Source organism: Dermacentor andersoni, chromosome 8, assembly GCF_023375885.2.
Source record: "Dermacentor andersoni chromosome 8, qqDerAnde1_hic_scaffold, whole genome shotgun sequence".
NCBI classification, from domain to species: Eukaryota; Metazoa; Arthropoda; class Arachnida; order Ixodida; family Ixodidae; genus Dermacentor; species Dermacentor andersoni.
This window is the reverse complement of record NC_092821.1, coordinates 35275052-35298583: the sequence shown is the minus strand read 5'-3', so window position 1 is coordinate 35298583 and position 23532 is coordinate 35275052. Positions and strand designations below refer to the sequence as shown.

General features: G+C 48.2%; 1 protein-coding gene across 2 annotated transcripts in view; it reads right to left on the bottom strand.

Annotated features, from left to right (window-relative positions):
- Window positions 1-23532, bottom strand: part of LOC129383564 (glutathione hydrolase 1 proenzyme-like) — a 116729-nt gene that overhangs the window by 77817 nt on the left and 15380 nt on the right. For both annotated transcript variants that reach the window (XM_055068195.2, XM_072290157.1), the window contains exon 6: window positions 18678-18828. In XM_055068195.2, coding sequence (XP_054924170.2) covers window positions 18678-18828 — 151 coding nt within the window. The remainder of the gene's footprint in view (window positions 1-18677; window positions 18829-23532) is intronic.

The window sequence follows — 23532 nt, the reverse complement described above, 5'->3', positions numbered from 1 at the left end:
CTAAACCTGAATCTAACTATTCTGTCACAGAAAAGGAGTGCCTCGCTATAATTTGGGCCATAACCAAATTCCGTCCGTATCTTTATGGCCGCCCGTTTGACGTCATAACTGATCATCATTCGCTGTGCTGGCTGTCGTCCTTAAAAGCACCGTCCGGTCGTCTTGCTCGATGGGCCCTTCGACTGCAGGAGTATGACATTCGCGTGCTGTATCGTTCTGGCCGAAAACATTCGGATGCGGATGCCTTGTCTCGTTCGCCACTAACAGACGAGGCTAGCTTCCCGAAGGCCTCATTGTCCGAGTCTTCCCTTGCTGCCACGGACATTCTTCTGGAGCAGAAGAAAGACCCATGGATTGTGTCCATGCTGCGTTTTTTGTCCAACCCATCGACACCCACTAACAATCGCGCATTACGTCGCCAAGCACATCACTTCTCCATTCGCGACGGGCTCCTGTACCGTCGCAACTACCTCCCGGACGGCCGCAAATGGTTGCTTGTCATCCCACGACACCTGCGTTCGGATATTTGCGCAGCGTTCCACGACGATCCCCAGTGCGCGCATGCGGGAGTACTGAAGACATACGCGCGTCTACGCCTTCGTTACTACTGGCGTGGGATGTATCGATTCATCCATCATTATGTCCGCTCCTGTCTGGTTTGCCAACGCCGTAAAGATCCCCCTCGTCGTTCAACCGCCCCATTGCAGCCTTTGCCTTGCCCAGCACGTGCTTTTGATCGAGTAGGCATCGACATTTATGGACCTCTGCCAACCACATCAAATGGCAATCGCTGGGTAATCGTGGCCATCGACCATCTTACGCGCTATGCGGAAACTTCCCCTTTGTCCAGCGCTTCTGCACGTGACGTCGCCTGGTTTCTCCTGCGCCACATCATCCTTCGCCACGGAGCGCCCAGGGAATTACTCAGTGACAGAGGCCGCGTCTTCCTCTCCGACGTCATCGAGGCTCTCCTCAAAGAATGCCGCATCGTTCATCGCACCACTACTGCGTATCATCCGCAGACTAATGGCATGACCGAGCGATTTAATCGCACTCTTGGTGACATGCTGGCCATGTACGTTGGATCCGACCAAACCAAATGGGACCATGTTCTACCTTTTCTGACCTACGCTTACAACACCGCCACGCAGACTACCACGGGATTTTCGCCCTTCTTTCTCCTGTACGGACGCGAACCTTTTTCCACAATGGATACTATCCTCCCGTACCGCCCTGACTCCACTGAAACAACTCCCCTATCCGAAGCTGCTGCACACGCAGAAGAGTGTCGCAAGCTTTCTCGTATATTTACGTCAGAAGACCAGCAACGCCAGAAGCACCATCGAGAAAGTTCCAATGCTCCGGTATCCTATGCTCCTGGCTCGCTAGTGTGGCTTTGGGTTCCAGCCTCTACCACTGGATTGTCACCGAAACTCGCGTCGAAGTACCAAGGCCCATACCGCGTGATCAAACAAACGTCTCCAGTCAACTATATTGTGGAACCCCTCGAGCTACCTTTGGATCATCGCCGTCGTGGACGCGAAATTGTGCATGCCCAGCGTCTCAAGCCCTACTATGATCCGCCTGTGCTGTCCTACCCGTAGGTCGCCGGGACGGCTTCCTTCTCCGCGGGGGAGATAACTGTACTGTAAAATAGGGAGCGGTGGGGCTGTGCCTAGGAGAGAGACAACGACGACGAGAAAGAACAACCTGGTTTCGGTGCTCGGTCGGCTACACTACCTCTCGCGGCTCCAACGTTCTAGTCGCGGACGCTTACTACTCAAAGTGCTTCGCAACATTATTATTATTATTATTATTATTATTATTATTATTATTATTATTATTATTATACGCATAAGACATGTTTAGACAGTAAATGGATGCTACGCTAAAACTGTGGCGTTTGCGTATATTGCTAGTGCCATGCAGGAAACAAACACATCATTGGGATGATATACAGAAGTTATGTCTTCTCGTGAGAGATTCCGTGCAGTACTCACAAGTTACAGCGCGTGTGAATAACAGCAGAGCTCTCAAATGTACGTTATATCAGCAAACGAAGCTAACGTGAAAAAACGTCGATTGAGGAAGCTACGTGCCAACAAACACGTAGAGGCTACATAACCGACTAGCAACTACGAGTTTCCGTCAGTCTCGTTTGCGGTGTCGGCGCTCATAGTCGGCTACCCACCCTTTGCGCAATACAAGCCTCCACATAAACGGTTCATTTTATTGATTTTTATTGATCGTTGACATAGTGCTAGAGGGGGTGGTTTCGATGTCTGGGATTATGGCAGGCAAATCTGACTTGTGGGGTGACGAAAATTGCACCACGCGAAATAGGCATTAGAGCCCAACAGTTATATTTCAACGCATACACGCAATACCTCAAGGTTCCTTTCGGAGAAGGTATCAAGGCAGTGAGCTAAAACCATATATATGCGAATTTAGGCATATGGAGTTTGGGGATGTGTGGAGCTATAGCGTAATTATATTCATGACAACACTTTTAGCGGCCGGTGTGATAATGCCAAATGCAAAGCTCTTTACGGAGGGCCACACATTGCACATGTCTGTAGCGACATGTGCAATAAAGACTTGCTCATTTAGCTCCGCCACGTCCGAGACAAGCTCCCTTAGCTCACCCTCACCTTGAGATACTTGTGACTCCTCACCTTATCTTCTGCACGCAACTATTTTATGCTAATCGCCGATGAGGGTTACAGCCCTTTCACGAGGGCACTCTCACCAAAAAAAAACTGCTCTGTCTATAAGAGGGCGCTCGTTTTTTGTTAATAACAAATCAATACGCTTCAAACCATGAATTTTATATTTGTCGTTGGACTAATCTGCGGAACTACGCACTGCAACATAATAATGTGGGCTTATAGGTACAGATTCACTGCATACTAATAGCGCGAGTCACAGGACGACGGCGTAGACGACGCCCTCGTCAGTTTTCATGTTGTGATGCTAAATACAAAACTTAGTGCAGCTCGTTAACAAATTATAGTGCTGGCTTTTACGCCTTCGAAATATCCAGTGAGGCCTTCTATACATAATGCAGCACGCGCGCCGCGATGTATGAAACAGAATAGCGCGAAGATTACTGTTCTGGAAACAATTTCCGCTCCCCGTGCTGTAATCACACAGATCATTTGCGACTTCTTTCAGGGCCAGACCTATACTTTCGGGTTGGTGCTTGCTGCTGCGTTTGGTGCAAGATTACGGCTAGGAGGTCGTTCTGCTTATGTGCAACCACGAGCAATACATGCAGAACAATTCTTCAGACGCTCACGCGAAGTAAAGGTAGTTCGAGCATCTCACTGCGCTCACAAGTCGACTTGGTTAAAGCAAAATTCCGAGTACTATTCGGAAACCTTTTTCGTCCCTTGGTTCCATCTTAACGTTTCGTAAACGGAGTAGAACCTATGCGATGAGGGTACATATCTTAATGAGCGTGTTGATAGGCCATCTTCTAATTTGGTTTCGCCCAGCCAGAATGGCTTCGACATAGAGGGCACATGAGAAAAAATATGGCTGAACGAGCAGCTGCGAACTAGCTGCGACAGCAGTCTCTGCACGCCATGTATCTGCGCACAAAATTTCAAGAATCACTGCTGGCCACTGAAAACAAATTTGGGCTTGAATAGCTTTCCAATTACCTTATTTGCTCCTACCAAAGACCGTTCATTCGTTTAACACCGAATTTCTTTCATTTAATCCGAAAAAATGTGCGGCGTGTACCACAATACCTGTTCGCAAACAACCTGGGCGTTGCACCAGCATCATTCTTGAAAGCGAAATAGGGCGAAACTTGCCCTCTGGAAATTACAATGTCATGTTTGTAGCTGCACCGATTTCTTTTGCTCCTGTCACAGCGTGGGAAACAGGCGTTACAAATCTATAAGTTTGTTCTTAACACCGTTGCTTTATTGCAAAGTGGCCCCATGTTTTATTTCAAACATACAGCTACTTCGTACAGTTATTGATTAGGATAACATTAAACGGTAAGCAAATATTCTCTTTACGAATGATTAAGAAGCATTCATATTAATAAGTATCCACTATTTAACAGCGTTTTCGCGTAGAAGCAACGGTGTAGAAAGCAGCAAAACTGTAATTGACTAAACCCGTTTAATTGGGCCAACTTGTGCCCTCAAAAAAAAAAAAAAGGCCACCCTCAAAGAACAACGAAAGCGGCAAACATAATTGGCGATCGTCAAAAATCGGATCAGGTGGTCCAGAGCATCGGCTTTTATGCCGATGGAATGGAATGTTCCAGAGTAATGACTGGTGCCCGCGTTTCTCATAAAAAGTTCTACGCGATTCGCCTCGCGCATACATGTAATCATATTACACAAGGTTTGGTGGTAACAGACAGCGGAAAGAACCATCGTCAGCATCCAAGAAAGTTCCGATACATGCAGGCGCGCCCTACGCTGAGCTATAACCTTTACCAGACCGTGAAACGCCGTGGCCCAATAAAGCTAATCAAGCACACGTGTCAGTATGTATTATGCAATCTGTATTCCTTTATTTGGTTATGTTTTTTTTTTTATGTACTGTTATATATTGTTCAATCTGTTTATAATTTGATGACGTATAATATTGTTAAGCTACGCGGCGGAGCCGAAGCAGAGATGCAAGATCTGCGTGTGGTGTAGAAAATGCCCGACGGCCGGCGAACTCGTCTCTACGCCCCCTCGACCATCTTGTAAATAAATCCATCTCATCCGTAACAACTTTGGTGGACGGGGCTGGGTAATCACTCTGGAGAGCGTTCTTCTACGCACCCTCCGACGAAGCCTGTGCTTGCTCGGACTACCGCCTGAAGACACGGATATGAACGAACCGCAAGCAGCTGGCGGCAGCCATGACACAAGCATGCAAGATGACAGTTGATGTCTGTGGATGACATTGGATCCTTCAGAAAGAACCGCGCACCTTTTCCGGCAAAGCTGATGAGGATGTTGACGGCTGGCTGAAGCATTATCAAAGGGTAAGCGGTCAAAATGGGTGGAACGCAACGGTGCGACTTGTTAACGTAGTTTTCTTTCTCACTGGTACCGCACTTCTCTGGTTCAATAATAGCGAAAACACGATGAAAACGTGGGAAAGGTTCGTAGACGAAATCAACAGTTGCTCCGGACACTCACTTTCAAAAAGAAAGCAGGCTGAGCATACGCTTTCGCGTAGAGCACAGTTGCCCGGAGAAACATGCACAACTGTCATTGAGAAGTATTGAAACTGTGTAGAATTGTCAACACGGGCATGTCGAATGAAGATAAGGTTGCATATCGTCTGAAAGGCATCACTGAAGATGTCTACAATTTCCTTATATCAAAGGAACACCTGCGGACTCCGTTTGATCTAAGACGTGAATGCCATGCTTTTGAGGCACTAAAGACGCGTAGCGTGTTGCCAAAATTTGGTAGAATTGACAATGTGACCACGTTCACAAGCGTGGACGTCTCCTCCTCGCAGGAAACCGCCTTGTTAGTACGTCGACTCGTTAAAGAAGAATTGGCGCATTTTCAGGCCCAAGGTGGAGGAAGAGACTCAGGGTAGGAGTATCGCCAATGCATGCTTGACGTACGCTGTCCTGAACAGCCGATGATTTGCATAACAAGTATTTTTATGTTTGTATTGGTACACAAATTGCGCCACGCTGTCTTGTTCCCATTTTTGTATTTATCTGCGTCTTTTTTCTATGAGAAACTGCGCTTCAGATGTGTGCTCCGGGACAATTTAACTACCCCCTGTTCTTGTATGTACTTATGATGCAGTGAAAAAAAAAGAAAGAAGGTCCACAGCGTGAAGCAGGCAGCCACTTTTGTCCCTGGATTTAGCCATTCCTCAGCGTCGAACGCGAACACGGTTTCTTGCGTAGATACTAAAAAACTTTCTGGCACAACCAACGCCTCCTGAAGAACACACGAAGAGCGTACGACGAAGAGCGCACTTCGATCCATGATGCCATCCCACTCAGCCCGACTGCCACAGATTCTAATTGGTGTGCTCCCGAGTAAGTTGTGTTGGTTTCGACGTGACTAATTTCGTCACGCCAGGCTCATGAATAGAAATTTAGGCCCCCATTGGATGACGTCGTAAAGCAGAGTGCACAGGAAATGTTCGCAGAACCAATTACACAATGATTGACGACGTTACGGCGATTTGTATTCGAGCAACGTAGCAACACACCATACTGCTAAAGGCGCCTTCAGTCGGAATGTGTGGCGTTCATGTTGTGATTTTCCCTGCATCGGATATATGCCACGTACAGTGTTTCAGGGATCGGCCTACTTTGCAATCACGCTACTTCACCATGGTCGGCCAAGATGATTTCCGTATCGCAACGACTTTGTGATAACGACTCCATGACGATGATAGAAATCCGGAAGACAATATAGGCATGAATACAATGAGATGTTACTTTTCAAATGATCATGATACAACCACGATAGTGTGACAACGATCGTATGAGGACGACCATGACTGTCTGATGACGATGGCCTGATGAGAATCAGAAGATGAAGCTGGAATTCGGACGATGAAGCGACATTAGTGGCATCATGGGGACCACATGACAACGCGTGCATAACGACACTGGCATAGAAAGAAATAATGTCGATGGAACGAAGAAGGCGGAATGATGGCGACGCCTTGACGACAATGACATGACGATGACGACATGACGTGAGTCTCATAGCGGAGTTGTATTAACAATGATGGAATGACGAGAACGGCATTTACACGAAGAGCACACACCAAGTGTTCGAAGCTAATAGGCAACTTAGGTAACTAAGGCGGCATAAGAGGATCGAGAGACAGACAGACTAAAAATGCCAGATATAGGCAAAAATGCAATAGCCTTAATATACGAGTTTAAGTAGCTCGTAATAACAAGCCACTTTGAACAATTTGCATTGGGAACAATTTTCTTAGCAGCACCCGCGAAGAGAAAACGCAGCTGCCTCAAAGCCCACTCTTACTTCAGTGCTAAGTATTACATGAAGCTTTGGGTGATGCGCACAACGTTGCCGATTGCTGCAAATGTGTGATAGACGCCGCTGTGCCTTAACGGCTCCTCGGGCGACTTCAGTCTTGTGTTAACTGTGCTAACGAGGCTGACGTCAGTGACGCCGCACCAATAAGGGCAGTGTAACGGACTCCACACTCTTCAGGTTAAGGCACGAGCATGCCGATCGACAATGGAAGCAGTGTTGGATGGGCCACGAAACGTGCCCTGTGGGTGGTTGTGGTGCGCGTCGCACAGAGCAAAAACTATTTAGCACAGAATCCGAGAGCATTAACCTTGAGATAACCAGCAACGTGACCGGCAAGATAAGTTGGTCATGCGATACTTGTCATAGTGCATATCAAGCATGCGCTCAATACAACGTAGAGGTTGGAGCAAGGGTCGAGCACGCAAAAGGAACGGCGGTGGGTTCGACTAGCGCGCCACCCTGCAGGACGTGTACGTCCTACGAAGCTTGAAGCGATAGAGGGCTTCATAAGACCTAAGAGCCAGGTGGAGCACGAGGTCGTGATTTGGTCAGCGCGAGGCGTACATGTGCTCGAAGTCATGAACACGTCGGAGCTCCAGGAACAGCTGCTTAGGCGCAAGGGCCTGTACGGGCGATCGCGAGGACGGTATTGGCCGTTGGTAGCATGGCGGATATGTGGGCGATGCCCATAAAGTGTCGTGGCATGGCGCCAACTCGGCGGCTGCCTCATCAGACAACGCGGACGATTCAAGCGTCGATTCGGTCAGTGGGCCCACTCCAGGCGTCAAGGTGTTTGAGATAAGCTTGTGTGTGGCACGGAAGCTGACAATGAGTGTGGTGTCACCGCTTTCGTGGGCCGTCGACGGAGAAGAGAATGCCATGTAGATAACTAGTACTTGTAATCAACCTGTACCTATAAAGAGAGAAGGGTGCGTGGGCTGGGACAATGTAGTCGGCATGTCTGATGCACGTGCCGAGGACCACAACACAGCGCATCTCTAGGTGCTAAGATGTCTAAAAGAAGCTTCGCTCGTTCGGCGTGGTGGCTGGCGCAGGAGGAGAAGCGGCCAGTGCTCTAGCTGAGCCTGTTGAGGCCGAAAGAGTTGGTGGAGACAGACGGTTATCCAATTTAGCCGCTCATTTAATTCGTTTATATTCCTGAGACTTACTAAACTTCTCTGAATTCAAAAGGGACTAGTTTATTTGCGGCTTTATTGAAGGCGCGCAGAGGCAAGCCGACCTATCGGTCTTTGAGTGACCCAACCCGTATTCCAGCCCGGACAAGACACCTGGTTTATGCACAGCATGCAATTTGCAAACATTAGCACTGGCGCCATTACTCCTTTCCAAGTTCTCCCACCGCCTCATATTTATTGTAATTCCGAAGTGCTGTATGCTTCAATATGCATGCGTTCCACTTTCGCTTCAAGTTTAGCTAATCCTGGTGGAGGCTTGAGAAGTTATTTCCTTCGTTTACGTTTCCCCCCAAGTGCGTTATGCTTGACCATGGGTAAACCTTGCTCTTCAATTGATACCACGGTATTACTGGTATTTTCAATAAAGATATTAATTTTTAATAAAGACATTATTTTTAATAAAGACACTATTAAAATAAAGACACTAACTTACAATAGAGTAATTAAAACGATTACGACTAAAAGTCTCGTAATCGTCGCTGAATTTTTTTTTTCGTTTTAATATTATACGCAAATAAATCAATGTTCGCCGGCAGCTCCAGCAGGTGCCTGAGTGATCGGCAGGCAGCCATCTCCTATTCCTTTCGGAACACGCAGTCTCTGGCTACTCAGAAAAAAAAGTTCAGTTTTGTTCAGCATGCTATTGCATCTTTAACGCATACAAGTCACTTTTACGCACTGAGTTTCAGCAGTTTAGGGGTGTTGGGTCACGTATAAGCGAAGCTGGCGCATCCCGAGAACTTTTTACGAATGGCAGAGGGCTAACAGCGAATAAAAGCGACGAATGAGAAACAAATGATTGCCTTCTCTTTTGTCTAACGTGATGATGAAAAAGTAGAAAAGATGGTATTCGATTCATCCGTACATGGTTGTGGCTCTTATCCGAGTCTCGAGCGGTTCTTATCTAATACGTGGGCCAGGATGGCCTCAAGTAACCCCTCTTTCCTTCGCTATGGAAATCCACCGGCCAATCATAAACGCCTTATTGTTCCCCACCTCTGTCACCCCTCACTATAGTCGACGTCTTTGTGGGCAGCCTGTGGAAGTAGATTGGGCCGTTGGGCTCCTGTCCTTCGGGTATTCTTTCCTTTGTCCTTCCCTTTGTGTCAGCTCGGGGAATTAAATGGTTTACGCTGTTTCGGAGAAGAGAGCAATTATGGCGACATGGGGACACCCGCTTGAGCGCTTCTCATACTTGACAGGTCAACCATACGGTGGCCAAGACGGCCTTAATAACCCCTTGCGGTCTGATGGTTGCCGTAGTCTTCCCGTGGAACCTGTGGAAGCATCAGTGTATACGTCAAGCTCTGTCGTCTGCGGCCTGCCGCCTTTTGGTTTGTCTTTTCTTCGTCCGTTTCTTTGTGTCAGCTCGGTGAAAAAGAGGTGACGCTGTTTCGGAGAAGAGGGCGTCACCAGACAGGTCGAGGTACAGGCTTACCGTAACAGCTTCTTCCGGGATGAGGCAAATCATCTTATCATGATAATGTACGCATGAATGTCTGCAACACCCGATAGGTTGATCATAAGAATGCCCACAAAGCTTCAACAAAGTCACACCCTCACCAGAACAGGAATTTGCCTCCCTGGTGCAGTGTTAGGCCATGGCCCTCATTTCCCAACAGCTGCGGAGCACCTGACCAAGGCTGTGGTGAGACTCGTAACCAGCAAAGGGCGTTAAGAATCTCTGTACCCGGACATGCCGCCAATGGAAACTGACCCTTGCAACGCTTAACGCCCGAACCCTCTCGAGTGAAGCTAGCCTAGCAGGAGTCTTTGAGGAACTATCAGCCATTGTCTGGGATATCATTGACCTTGGTGAGGTTAGAAGAACTGGTGAGGCTTATACAGTGCTGACTAACGACCACGTCCTCATCTATAGAGGACTCCCAGTTAGGAGCGGTAGGATTCCTAATACGTAAGGACATAGCGGGCAACATTGAAGACTTCTACGGCACTATTGAGAGGGTAGCAGTAGTAGTAATAAAACCTAATAGATTAAAGGTGGTACAAGCGTGTACGCTCTAACCTTCCAGTCATTATTACGAGGAAGTAGATCAGTTTTATCAATACGTGGAATTAGCTATGAGAGAAGCGCAATCTCAGTATACTGTAGTATAGACGACTTCAATGTAGACGTGGGGAAAAAGCTGCCTGGTAAACATTAAATTTGCAACTACGGCGTCGGCTCTAGAAACACTAGAGGAGAGAGGTTGGAAGAATTCGCGGAAAAGAATAAGCTATGAATAATGTACACCTTCCTCAGAAAGAGTATAAACATGAAGTGGACCTGGAAAAGCCCTAATGGTCAAAGAAGGAATGAAATCGGTTTCATACATTCTGCCGATCCCAGCATAGTGCAGAATGTAGAAGTGTCACGTGGTAAAGTGCAGTGATCATAGGTTGGTGAGGTCTAGGATTCACCGGAATTTGAAGAGAAAAAGAGTAAAATTTGTCAAGAAGAAACAGGCCAACCTAGACGCAGTAAGCATAAAAGGGGACCAATTGAGGCTGGCACTTGAAAAGAAATATGCAGCCCGAGAAAAGCGACATGTAGATGACCTAGAGTTAACGACTGAAACTAACTAGGCTGGTTTCAGAAGCAGCGCTTGAAATGTGAGGCAATGCACCAAGGCAAAGAATAGGTCAGCTCTCCCAAGCAACGAAAAACTCACTAAAGAAACCACAAAGAATGAAACAGTCTAACTCGAGAGAACATATAATTTGCGGAATTTTCAAAACTAATCAACAAGGAGAAAATCAAGGATATTCGAAATTATAAAATAAGAAAGACTGAGGAAGCAGTAATAAATGGATGCAGCAGGATACCAGGGCAAAGAAAACTTGCCATAGGACAAGCCAATATGTATGCACTGCAAGATAAGCAGGGCAATATCGTCAGCAATTTCGACTATACAGTAATATCAGCGAAAGAATTCTGTACTGGTCTACAAAATACCCAGAGCAGCCAGGACACCTCCTTCGGAAGTAACAATGAACAGGTTGAAGAGGATCCTTCAATACCTTCCGATAAGGTTAGAAGGGCTTAAGAATACATAAATCGAGGAAAGGCGGCAGGTGAAGATGGAATAACAGTCGATTTATTCAAAGATGAAAGAGACATCATGCTTGAAAAGTTTGTGGACCTTTATACGAAATGTCTCACGACTTCAAAGGTCCCAGGGAATTGGAAGAATGCCAACATTATACTAATTTACAAAAAGGAAGACGTTAAATATTTGAAAATTTATAGGCCCATTAGCTTACTTCCAGGGAGGTATTCTGTAGGAGTCCACCTAGTGGGCTGTCCATTCCGGCCGTGGTTGATTGGCTGCGGCCGCTCGTTCCCTCCTCACTCGTACATCTGCATCCAATCAGCAGTGACGGAAATGTACAGTTCACTAGGTGGATTCTTGCAGAATACCACCCCCGCCCCCGCCCAGTATCGTATAAAATATTCACGAAGACAATTTCCAATAGAATAAGGGCAGCACTTAACATCAGTCAACCAAGGGAAATGGCTGGCTTCAGGAAGGGATACTGTACAATGGATCACATCCGTGTAATCCATCAGGTAATCGAGAAATATCCAGAGTACAGTCAACTCTCTACATGGCTTTCATGCATTACAAAAAAGCATTTGATTCAGTAGAGATACTAGCAGTCATAGACGCACTACGTATTAAAGGATTAGAGGAGGCTAACATAAACATCTTGGAAAATATCTAGAAAGATTCCACAGCTACCTTAATTCTACACGACAAAAGTAGGAAGATACCAGTAAAGAAAGGGGTCAGACATGGAGACAAAACCTCTCCTGTGTTATTCACTGCGTACTTGGACGAAGTATTGAAGCTATTAAATTGGGAAGGCTTAGGGGTGAGCATCAACGGCGAATATCTCAGCAACCTTCGCTTTGCAGATGACAACAAGGGGGACGAGTTACAACAAATGATTGAGGACCTTAACAGAGAGAGTGCAAGAGGGAGGTTGAAGATTAATATGCAGAAAACAAAGCTAATGACCAATAGCCTGGCAAGGGTGCAAGAGTTCAGGATCGCTAGTCAACCTCTAGAGTATGCGAAGGAAGGCGTTTAGCTAAGACAATTCCTCACAGGGGACCCTGATCATAAGCAAATTTACAGAATGTGAAAAGGTTTATTGGTGGGGCCTAATGCGAAGGCACAGCGACCGGGAACAGCGAGGCAGCCCGAAGCACTGTCCAAACGGACGCCAGCAATCAACAGCGCGAGGGGAGACGAGCTGCGTGTTGGCGATGCGGCTGTGCCGCGAGGCGCGTCTTCTTCTTCACAATCTCCCCCCGGACAAAAAGAGCCATCCTGGCGCCTTAAGAATCGGGAGGTAGAGGGTCGTGGTAGGGCTTGAGACGCGAGACGTGGACAATGTCACGTCCACGCCGGCGCAAGTCGTCAGGTGGTGACAGGGGCTCAATGAGAAAATTCACCGGGGACGTTTGTTCCAAGACTCGGTAAGGCCCTTCGAATTTTGGGACGAGTTTCGAGGAAAGCCCCGGCGTTTGGAAAGGGACCGACAACCACACAAGAACGCCAGGAGCGTGGGTGGTGTTTGGACGCGTGTCGATGCGGTTTTCTTTCTGGCGCTGCTGTTGCTCTGCCGTAAAGGAGCGCGCTAGCTGGCGGCATTCTGCGGCTTGTCGGGCGACGTCGGACACAGGTAGACACTCGGAGGCGTCAGGACGGTATGGAAGGAGCGTGTCGATGGTATGGGTGGGCTCGCGGCCATACAGGAGGAAGAAAGGTGAAAATCCCGTAGTGGCCTGGATCGCGGTGTTGTACGCGAACGTGATGAATGGAAGGATGCGGTCCCAGTTACCATGATTAGATGCCACGTGCATAGAGAGCATATCACCAAGTGTGCGGTTAAATCGCTCTGTGAGCCCGTTAGTCTGTGGATGGTATGCCGTGCTTGTCCGATGAATAATGTGGCATTCCGAAAGCAAACTTTCGACTACTTCGGAGAGGAAGGAGCGACCTCGATCGCTGAGGAGTTCTCGAGGTGCGCCGTGTCGAAGCACGAAGCGATGTAGGACGAAAGAGGCTACATCCCGCGCTGTAGCACTTCGTAAAGCAGCAGTTTCGGCGTAGCGTGTCAAATGGTCAACAGCAACTACGATCCACCGATTGCCGTCTGGCGTCATAGGAAGCGGGCCGTATAGGTCGATGCCGACGCGATCGAAGGGTGCGGCAGGGCACGGGAGCGGCTGCAAGGCACCAGACGGGCGTAAAGGCGGCGATTTGCGGCGTTCACAGTCAAGACAGCACCGAACAAACTTGTGTACAAAATTGTACATGCCGCGCCAGTAGTAGCGGTGGCGAATTCGTTCGTACGTCTTGAAGACTCCGGCGTGGCCACACTGCGGATTGTTGTGGAAAGCGGCACATATTTGAGACCTTAAGCTGCGGGGAACCAGCAGAAGCCACCGACGACCTTCAGGAGTGTAATTGCGTCGGTGCAGCAGCTGGTCACGAATGGCAAAATGAACTGCTTGGCGTCGGAGGGTTCGGGATACAGGGATGGTCGATGATCCAGAAAGATCGTCGAAAAGAGAAGCGATCCACGGGTCACGACGTTGTGCAGAGACAAAGGAGTCCATGTCGAGAGATGACACGGAATGTGCGGAACTTGTTCCGCAGGCCGAGTCTGGAGGTAAAGGTGAACGAGACAAGGCGTCTGCGTCGGAGTGTGTGCGTCCGCTGCGGTATACGACGCGAATATCGTACTCCTGGATGCGTAGTGCCCAACGGGCTAGGCGGCCAGTGGGATCTTTCAAGTTGGCGAGCCAACAAAGCGCATGGTGATCTGTGACCAAGTCGAATGGGCGCCCGTACAGATATGGTCGGAACTTTCCAAGTGCCCATACTAAAGCCAAGCACTCTTTTTCGGTCACGCTGTAATTGGCCTCAGGCTTCGTCAGCGTGCGACGCGCATTGGCGACTACGTATTCGGGGTAGCCCGGCTTTCGTTGGGCGAGGACGGCGCCGAGACCGACCCCGCTGGCATCTGTATGTACTTCAGTTGCAGCTGACGGGTCGAAATGGCGAAGAATAGGTGGGGAGATGAGAAGACGACGCAGCGTCGCAAAGGCGGAGTCACATGCAGGGGACCAGCAGGAGAGGGCGGCGTCACCGCGTAGAAGCTGAGTCAATGGCGCTATGATCGATGCTAAATTTCGAACAAAGCGCCGGAAATATGAGCATAGGCCCACGAAGCTTCGAAGTTCTTTGATGGTCTGAGGCTTCGGAAATTCAGCGACTGCTCGAAGTTTTGCAGGATCGGGTAGAACGCCATGCTTGGGCACAACGTGGCCTAAAATGGTAAGCTCTCGCGCGGCGAAGCGGCACTTCTTGAGGTTGAGTTGAAGGCCAGCGTTCGTTAGACAGGTCAAAACTTGTCTGAGGCGGAGCAGGCGAGTAGGAAAATCAGGCGAGAAAATCACGACATCGTCGAGGTAACACAGACATATAGACCACTTGAGGCCACGCAGCGTGTTGTCCATGAGTCGTTCAAAGGTTGCAGGGGCGTTACAAAGCCCGAAAGGCATCACCTTAAATTCATATAAGCCGTCAGGTGTAATGAATGCGGTTTTCTGGCGATCGGCAGCAGCCATCGGGACCTGCCAGTACCCTGAACGCAAGTCAAGGGACGAGAAGAATTCTGCTCCCTGAAGACTGTCGAGGGCGTCGTCGATGCGCGGCAAAGGATAGACGTCTTTGCGCGTTACCTTATTTAACCGACGATAGTCGACGCAAAAGCGAATAGACCCGTCCTTCTTGCGAACGAGAACGACAGGAGATGCCCAGGGACTGTGCGAAAATTGAATAACATCACGGCGCAGCATATCTTCGACTTGGGTGGTAATGACACGACGCTCTTCGGCAGAGACGCGGTACGGTCGTTGACGTAACGGCTGATGTGAACCGGTGTCAATGTAGTGCTGCACTTCCGACGTGCGGCCCAGGCGAGGTTCTGAAACGTCGAATGAATTTCTAACTTTGTGCAGGAGATCAAGGAGGTCGGCGCGTTCGGCAGGTGTGAGGGTATCGGCGATGGCATTCGAGAACGCATCCCTGGACGTTTCCTCAAGCGCGGACATCGAAGACGGTTGGCCGGAGTCGACATCAAAAGAGTCTCCGGGGACGTCAACCAAAGACGAAGAGTCGAGGAGTTCCACGAAGCCAAGGCATTCGCCAACGAGCAACGTAATAGGCGCACAGAGGGGATTGTAAAAGTATATATTGCTGCAGCCGCCAGCCATGTCAAGCGTCGCGAAGGGTAGTGGGAGAGATTTACGGCTCATGAAGACGTCGGACGGTGTGAAGAGGACCGTTGCATCAGCGATGGCATCGCAAGAGACAGGTACGAGGACGAAGGAGCCAGATGGAATATCTGGGTCCTCGCGCACGGTAAGTTTAGAAGGGTGGTCGCAATCTTCGTCCAAGGGTGCGTCACAAGGGGAAAATTCAACTTCGGCGCGTGCGCAGTCGATCACGGCTTTATGGCTGGATAAGAAGTCCCATCCGAGGATGACGTCATGTGAGCAGGTGGGAAGAACAATACACTCGACGATGTACACAATGCCGTGAATAAGCACACGTACAGTACAGGCTGCGTGCGGAGTGACGTGCTGCGCGCTTTCCGTACGAAGCGACAGTCCAGAAAGCGGCGTGGTCACCTTGCGCAGCGAACGGCACAGTTTGGCGGCTATCACAGAAACGGCTGCGCCGGTATCCACAAGAGCGAATACAGGAACACCTTCTACACAAATTTCGACCACGTTAGCAGGAGAGGCGCGAGGACTTAGACAGTTCGAATGGGGCGCAGTTCTTGCCTCTTGAACTGCGACGTTCAGTTTTCCTGGTCAGGTGGTGCGGGTCGCCGACGCACTGGGGAGAGCGAGCGTCGGCGAGGGGATGGCGAGCAACGTGAAGGAAATTCTGGGATGTCAGCACGAGCGTACGGTTGGGGGGAAGGAGCGGCGTATTGGCGAAATGGCTGGCTGCCGTACTGGAAGGGCCGCGAGGCGTCGCCGAACGCTTGAGGGCGACGGCGGCAATATCGGGCGACGTGTCCGGGAGTGCAGCAAGAATAACAGATAGGTCGATTGTCAGGTGTCCTCCAAGGATTAGCTCGCGGTGCGGTCCAAGATGCAGCATGGGTTTCCGGTGGCAGCGGTTGGGACTGGGTCGCGAAAGACGCCTGTGGAGGCCTGCGTACTGCCTGCGCGTACGTGAGAGACGCGGCCACAGGCAGGACTGGCTGCGCATAGGTGAGAGGCGTGGCGACAGGCTGCAGTGCCAGCGCAGAGTTGAGATTCGCGGCTGCAGGCGGCTGATGGTGTGCGGAAGGGACAACTTGGGCGACCTCTTCTGAAATGAGGGTGCGGAGCGTGTTTGGAATACGGGAGGTGGGCTCCTGAGTGAAGGGGACTAAAGAAAGTTGGCGGGCAACTTCCTCACGCACGAAGTCCTTGACCCGCTGAAGGAATGAGGATGGGTCGTACATGTTGTCAAGGCTCGCCAACAAGTCGTCGCTTCTCAGAGGACGCCGAGTCGAAGCGCGTTGCTTCCTTAACTCATCGTAACTTTGGCACAGGCTGACAACTTCAGACACAGTGCGCGGATTCCTGGCTAGGAGCATCTGGAATGCGCCGTCATCGATGCCTTTCAGTATATGGCGAATTTACTCGTTTATAAGGTCCACGACGTCTTCTATGTAGCTTGTGAACGTTTCTGCCGTCTGCTGTGCTCGGGCGCGCAAGCGTTGTTCAGCGCGCAGCTTGCGAACAGCGGGTCGGCCGAACACTTCTGTAAAGGTTGTCTTGAAGATTGACCATGTGGGTATGCCACATTCGTGGTTGTGAAACCAGAGTTGGGCAACACCAGCCAGATAAAAGATGACGTGCGTTAACTTGGCTGGGTCATCCCACTTGTTGTGTGCGCTCACCCGTTCATATGACGCAAACCAGTCTTCTACGTCTTCGTCGTCTGCACCGCTGAAGATCTTGGGGTCCCGTTGTCGTGGAACGCCGGTGCAGGTGACGGACTGTGGCGTCGGTGCCGTTTGGGAGGAGCTGTCGGTCATGGCGGGCGGTAGCGTTCTTGATCTTAGCTCCAGGGTTTCAAGCGACGGGGTTTGAGTCCCAGCACCTCCACCAATTGTGAGAAGGTTTATTGGTGGCGCCTAATGCGAAGGCACAGCGACCGGGAACGGCGAGGCAGCCCGAAGCACTGTCCAAACGGACGCCAGCAATCAACAGCGCGAGCGGAGACGAGCCGCGTGTTGGCGATGCGGCTGTGCCGCGAGGCGCGTCTTCTTCTTCACAAGAAGAATAAAATTGGGCAGGCATACTCAGACCTTCATCGGAAGCCTACCATTATCACTAAAAAGAAAGGTGTACAATGAACGCACCGGTACTATTACCGGAGCTAGCATATGGGGCAGAAACCTGCGAGATTGACATAGAAGCTCGAAAACAAGTTAAGGACCGCACAAAAGAGCGATGGAAGGAAGAATTATAGGCATAATATTAAGAGACTGGAACAAAGCGGTGTGAATAAGAGGGCAAACGGGCATAGCCGATATTCTAGTTGACATTGAAAGAAAGAAATGGAGCTGGGGAAATCAATTGATGCGTCGGTTAGATATCCGGTGCACCGTTAGAGCTACAGAACGGGTGTCAAGAAAAGGGTAATGCCGTCGAGGACGGCAAAAGACTGGGTAGGTGATCAAATTAAGACATTCGCAGGCGCAAGTGGGAATCGGCTGGCGCAGCACAGGGTAATTGGAGATCGGAGGGAGGGGCCTTCGTCCTGCAGTGGACTTAACATAGGGTGACGGTGGTGATGGAGAGAAGACGGTTGCAAAATGAGCCTGTAATACGCCCACCAGCGGTAACGTAGGTAATACATGTCGCCGGCCTATAATACGTAAATAGGTGTTGACTGAAACACTGCGCCGGGAAGTTAGTGCATGTCAAAACTACAGAAAAGTGACTTCTGCATTTGGTTACGTCTGATTCTGCACCTACCGCACCTACACAATTAGTAGCGTGCAGAAGACGTTTCACGTACCCCACTCCCGCTAGGTGACTGATACAACCTCGACAATTAATACTGATTCTTTTTTTCCGCAAGAAGTCTCCTGCGACACAAAAACGTGCCACCATGGCATAGGTTAGACTAAGCACCTGCTGACGCAGCTGGGAGTGTCCGATAAACCGGTTTCCTATACGTGAATATTAGCATTGCGCATACTTAAAGACCGCATATGGTAAAACTTTCAATTACATCCACACCTAAATTCCAACAACTTCTCGAATATGAGTGGAAACTGGAGCGCAGGTTAGTGGACAAGTTTGGCTATTGCGTGTCGCTCCTGGGCACGCCACATTCCGTAGCATTTTTTGGGGGGAGGGGTGGGCAGCAGCACTTACTTGAGCACTCCTGTTGGAATCGCTGCGAGGAACAACACACCACTGGATGGAAACGGTGGAGCGTAAAACCTGTAGACAAAATATTTTGACTCCACTGGCAGAGACCAGGTAGGTTTGTAGTTTTTGAAGTCGTCCTTGGTCAACACGGCATCTGCAAGACAAAGTAGAACATGTCAGGGCTGTCTTTATTTCTTTATATTGTAGGTTAAAGGTAGAGCGGGTGTAGACTGCGCAGGTTGCCCTTGCCAAAGGTGCACTTCTCTCTGTATTGGTGCCTATTGCTGCCAAGTTCTGTAGCCAACTCCGACGAGACTTGAATTTGGGAAAATGATGACAAATTAATAGTGTACAACCCTGAAGCAATCTTGGCGAAGCTTGTGCAGCGGTAATTCTATGGATGTTTCATCACCAGCCTTTACATGGCTTTGAAGCAGAGGACGGGTGCACCCAGTGGTTAGCATACGTGTCATCAAACCCAACAGATGTTCCACGTCCTGCCGCGGGTGACGTCCAATAGGTCATGCACAGAAGATGCGCCGCTTTTCAGGGGTCAGTTTGCTGCTTTGAAAGCGTCACGTTAAGCGGGACCTTCTTTCCGAAGGCGTGAAGCCTTACTTCAAACTGAGAAGTCCCCACGCAGCTTACTCCCCGTCTACTTTCCTTAGCACACTAGGCACCTTACGATACTAATTTGGTTGCCGTTGCGGTTTTAGTAAATATACTAATTGTGCTTTGTTTTCACCTTTCCTGTTAGTACAGCCGCTACGTCATGATTCCTTGCGCTGAGCTTTAAGACTGAGAGAATGAAACAACGCAAGAGGCATAGACGAAGCGCGAGGTACCAACTCTTCCATCTTGTCAGTGAACACGTCTCTTTGTCACATTTTTTTTCTGCGTTAAAACTCCGCACAATGCAATCGAAGGCGTGCATGAGCTATCCCCGTTTACCGCTTTGCTAAATGGTGCTACACTTGGAAACTACAGCGAGAATATGGACAACCCCCCAGCTTTCGAAATCATTTACTCTAATAGATTTTTTTCGACATTTTGTTTGTTATCACAGGAGAGGCATGTAAGTGTCATAACATTATGACTCACAAGGTAGCGACCAGCAACCAGGAAACACCGACATATGTTTGAGCATTCTAGCCGTTATTACAGCACCATACTGTCCAGTTATCTTGAAGGCACAAATTCTGAAATGGGCAGAAGTCTTCGCAATAGTTGAAGTTTTCCATGCGTAATAGTAAAGGTGCCATAACATGCTTTGCACTGTCACTGTATGTATAGCACAACACAAGGTAAAACACTTACCTGCATTGATTACACTGATTACACTGCTCAATAAATACAGTAAACTGTACCTCATATTTTCTCCCTGAAATCCGAGACTGCGTAAAAGCCATTTGATAAGCCGGCAGATGCACCTCATTATTGGAATAATTTAGGACTCCTTTCATGCTGTATTCGCGAATTACCATATCCGGTGGTCGCTGCATAATGCACAATTTCCTTGGTACAGGGAAGTTTTAATTAAAGGTTCTGTGCACTGGCCACACTTTAAAAAATTATCTACTTTCCGAGGTCTTGAGTGACAAACCCAGGACTCGATCATGAGACTAGCCGTAAAGGGGGGCCTCCGGAAATTTTCGCCATCTGGGGATCATCAACACGCCCCCAATGGACGGAAGATGGGCGTTTTCGCATTTCAGCGCAGCCGCCACGACGGGGTTTACTGGCCACGGTGTCCTCATTTACGCATTGTCAAAGTTGTTTGTGTGAAACCATGTGCTTGTACGAAAGAACTGTTGAATAAAGCAGGCCAAATGTCGGAAAAATGAAAACTGTAAACGTTGAGCATTACCCGCAGTGCAATATTAGACCATGAATATTTACACTAATGCCAAAGGAAATTCTGATGCTGAAATCGGCCGGCGTGCGTTACTTTTTCTAACCAGCATGCGAATGCTTTCGAGTACATGGATTCGCCAAAACATCGTGCTTTACCTTTTGAGCAGACTTCACAGGTCGCTTTCAAGTGTTCTGGAACGTTGTGGCGGTGGGCTTTTTGTTTGGCCGCCAATATGAGTGAACTCTCGGAACGTATTTCTCGTTGCTGCTTCATAGGACCACGCTCCTGCCAAGACGTTGCCAGAATTTAGTTGCGGGGGGGGGGGGGGTGAATGCAGCGATACAGTCCCGCCGGCAATCTTGATAGGCGTTCGAGAACCTTAGCGCCTTTCCCTGGCAGGCATGCACTCTACAATTTGTAATTCACTAGGCGCCTAATCAAGAAAGGCATTCGCGGAAAGATGGATGCTTGAAGTGATTAACCCTTTAAAGACGCCGCCAATAAATACACTAAAAAATGGGTATTTTCTTTCTTACTGTGCAATATACATCGATAAGCAGCATTATCAAGAATACAAAAAAATGTTTTTCATGTTTTTTTAGCAACAGGAGCGAAACGCCGAGACGAAAGCTCCGTGCCCTTCAACCCGAGCCACCACCAATGTGTATTTCGAATTTGTACAGAGAGCTCTCGATATAAATGTGATATATATATCACATATATATGTGATATATGTGTGTGATATACATTTAATTTACTTTAAATCCCATGTGTGACACCACCGCAGTTGAAGGTGCCGCATTGGTTGGTCTGCTCTACATGTGCTTCCAAAATAATGCGAGTCTCGTGCCCAACTTCTTTCTGCTCACCCTGTGTTCCAGCAAAGGAAGGTTGGTGCCTGTCATTTGGCGTTGGCCTTAAAGACAATTAACCGTAATATTCAAATTCAATACCAAAACTCAGCATGAAAAACGAACTCTCTGGTATGTTATTTTTCGTATGTTGTTCTGGTAGGTGACATGCATCATTGTGGTTGAGCAAAAGAATGACGCTTGGGCCAACATTTTGATGTGGGTCTAGTCTATGTCAGGGCACCCAGGGTGGTAAGGCTATTACAATATGGAATCTCTCCCGAAAATAAAGTTATCAACATGGGTTTCTTGATATTAGAAATGGGTGTTTCCGGAAATATATTTGGAAAAATTCAGCACTCTCGTAACAAAGCTATAAGTCGCTAGGCACTTTGATTACTTCATCGAGGTCGCATTGAAATGAATGTATACACCGGAAACAGTAACTTCATTAACTGTGAGCTGGAACATTCCAAAAGTCCTTAACTGGGTCTTTTTCAAAAATTAAGGAAGCCGAAATATATAATTGCGTATTTTGGAGAGCTTCAATTGTTGAACAGCGGTGCCAAGTCAGTAATTAACGCGAAGTGAGTTACGGTCGAAATCTTGTCGTGCGACTCATGCCCCCATTTCTAGCTATGCGAGACATTAGCGATGAGTAGCAGGCTTCAACAGTTGTCGAGGCTGCCCTCTTCGGTTTTCTCTCATAATATATTTCTCTGACTCAATAACATTACGAACAAAAAATCTTCAGGATAGAAAGAATGTTCTGGCAGTGTGAGTGCTAGTCCATATGCATTCGTGAAATCCTCGCATCTCGCACACTGGCCATTGCACATGCATTGGAGATTGCACCTGCAAAAGCCGTCTGCTTTTTCCAATGTCTGACACCTACTTTGACTAGATCGCTTAAGAGCCACTTATTTATTCATCAATTGACTCTACGTTGAGGTATCGTCTCCGTGTGCTTTTGGTAAAAAATGCAAGAATAAAGTACCGACACTTATTGCACTATCTCCAGGATTGGCGATCTCTAGTAAGCGTATTGACCCTGGATACAGTGGCATGGCACCAGGGTTCATTCCCGTACACAACCAAATGCGCGATCACGTAGGTAACGTGGTTGAGATTCTATCTATTGCTACCTACCTTAGCAGGTAGGCAAGCGCTATGGTTCGATACACTGTGCCGAATAAAATCAATTTTTAACGTTTCACGATAGCTTTACTTCTTAGATTTTAACGTATGGGTGAGATATGCATGGACTTTTTTTTTCATTGTTGTACTTAGGACGAAGAAATCTGTAAAGGAAATTTTCGCGCAGTAAATATAACACACACGCCAATCTAGCATAAACTTACGGCAAAATAAAGTGCGAGCGCTATGCGAATAAATAGAGTACTATAATGCAATATTGTTTAAATATTGTGGAATCTTTGTTTCTTGCAAAGTGGAAATTGCATTCAATTACATGGAGTTTGCTACAAGAAACTACCCGAGAGAACTCTGGCTCCCGTGTATACAATTTGTGCAAGTAGAGCAGTTTATATTGACACGGTTAATGAACGGAGTTGACTGAACTTCATCCTTTTGGCTTCAAACAGCTCAGGGACATTGAATTCTACATGCAACAATTCTCTTTAATTGTACGAATGTGCAGCAACCTATTGTTGTTTGCGCGTTCAAGAAATTTCGATTCCTTGGAAATAAAGGAATATAAAGCACAATAAAGTTACGAAACCAGCCGAGGCCGCCACAAAGATGTTCAAACAAATCAACGTACTTCCTATTCTTGGCATGGTAACCGAACGTTCGTGCTCCCAAAGCACGTTCCTTTAATTTTCACTGGAAGATGTTGGTAATGATAGAAGTTTTGTTTTTCAAGTATGTGGACTAGTGGAGTCCAACTCCGGGATTCCTCTTAAATGTTCCCGAGAAGGGTTGAACACAGCATAAAGGAAATACAGGTGGTTAGCTTCACTGGGAGAAAAAACGCCAAGTCGCGTTAATTCTCAAGTAAAAAAAAATGTCTTGGTGCGTATAAGCACATTGCATTTCTACAATACCAAAAAAAGAATACGATTGTCATCATGACAGGCGGCTTCAGCGTCTAAGATATGTTTCGTCATGGTATCGTTTGCCGTTGTGGTTA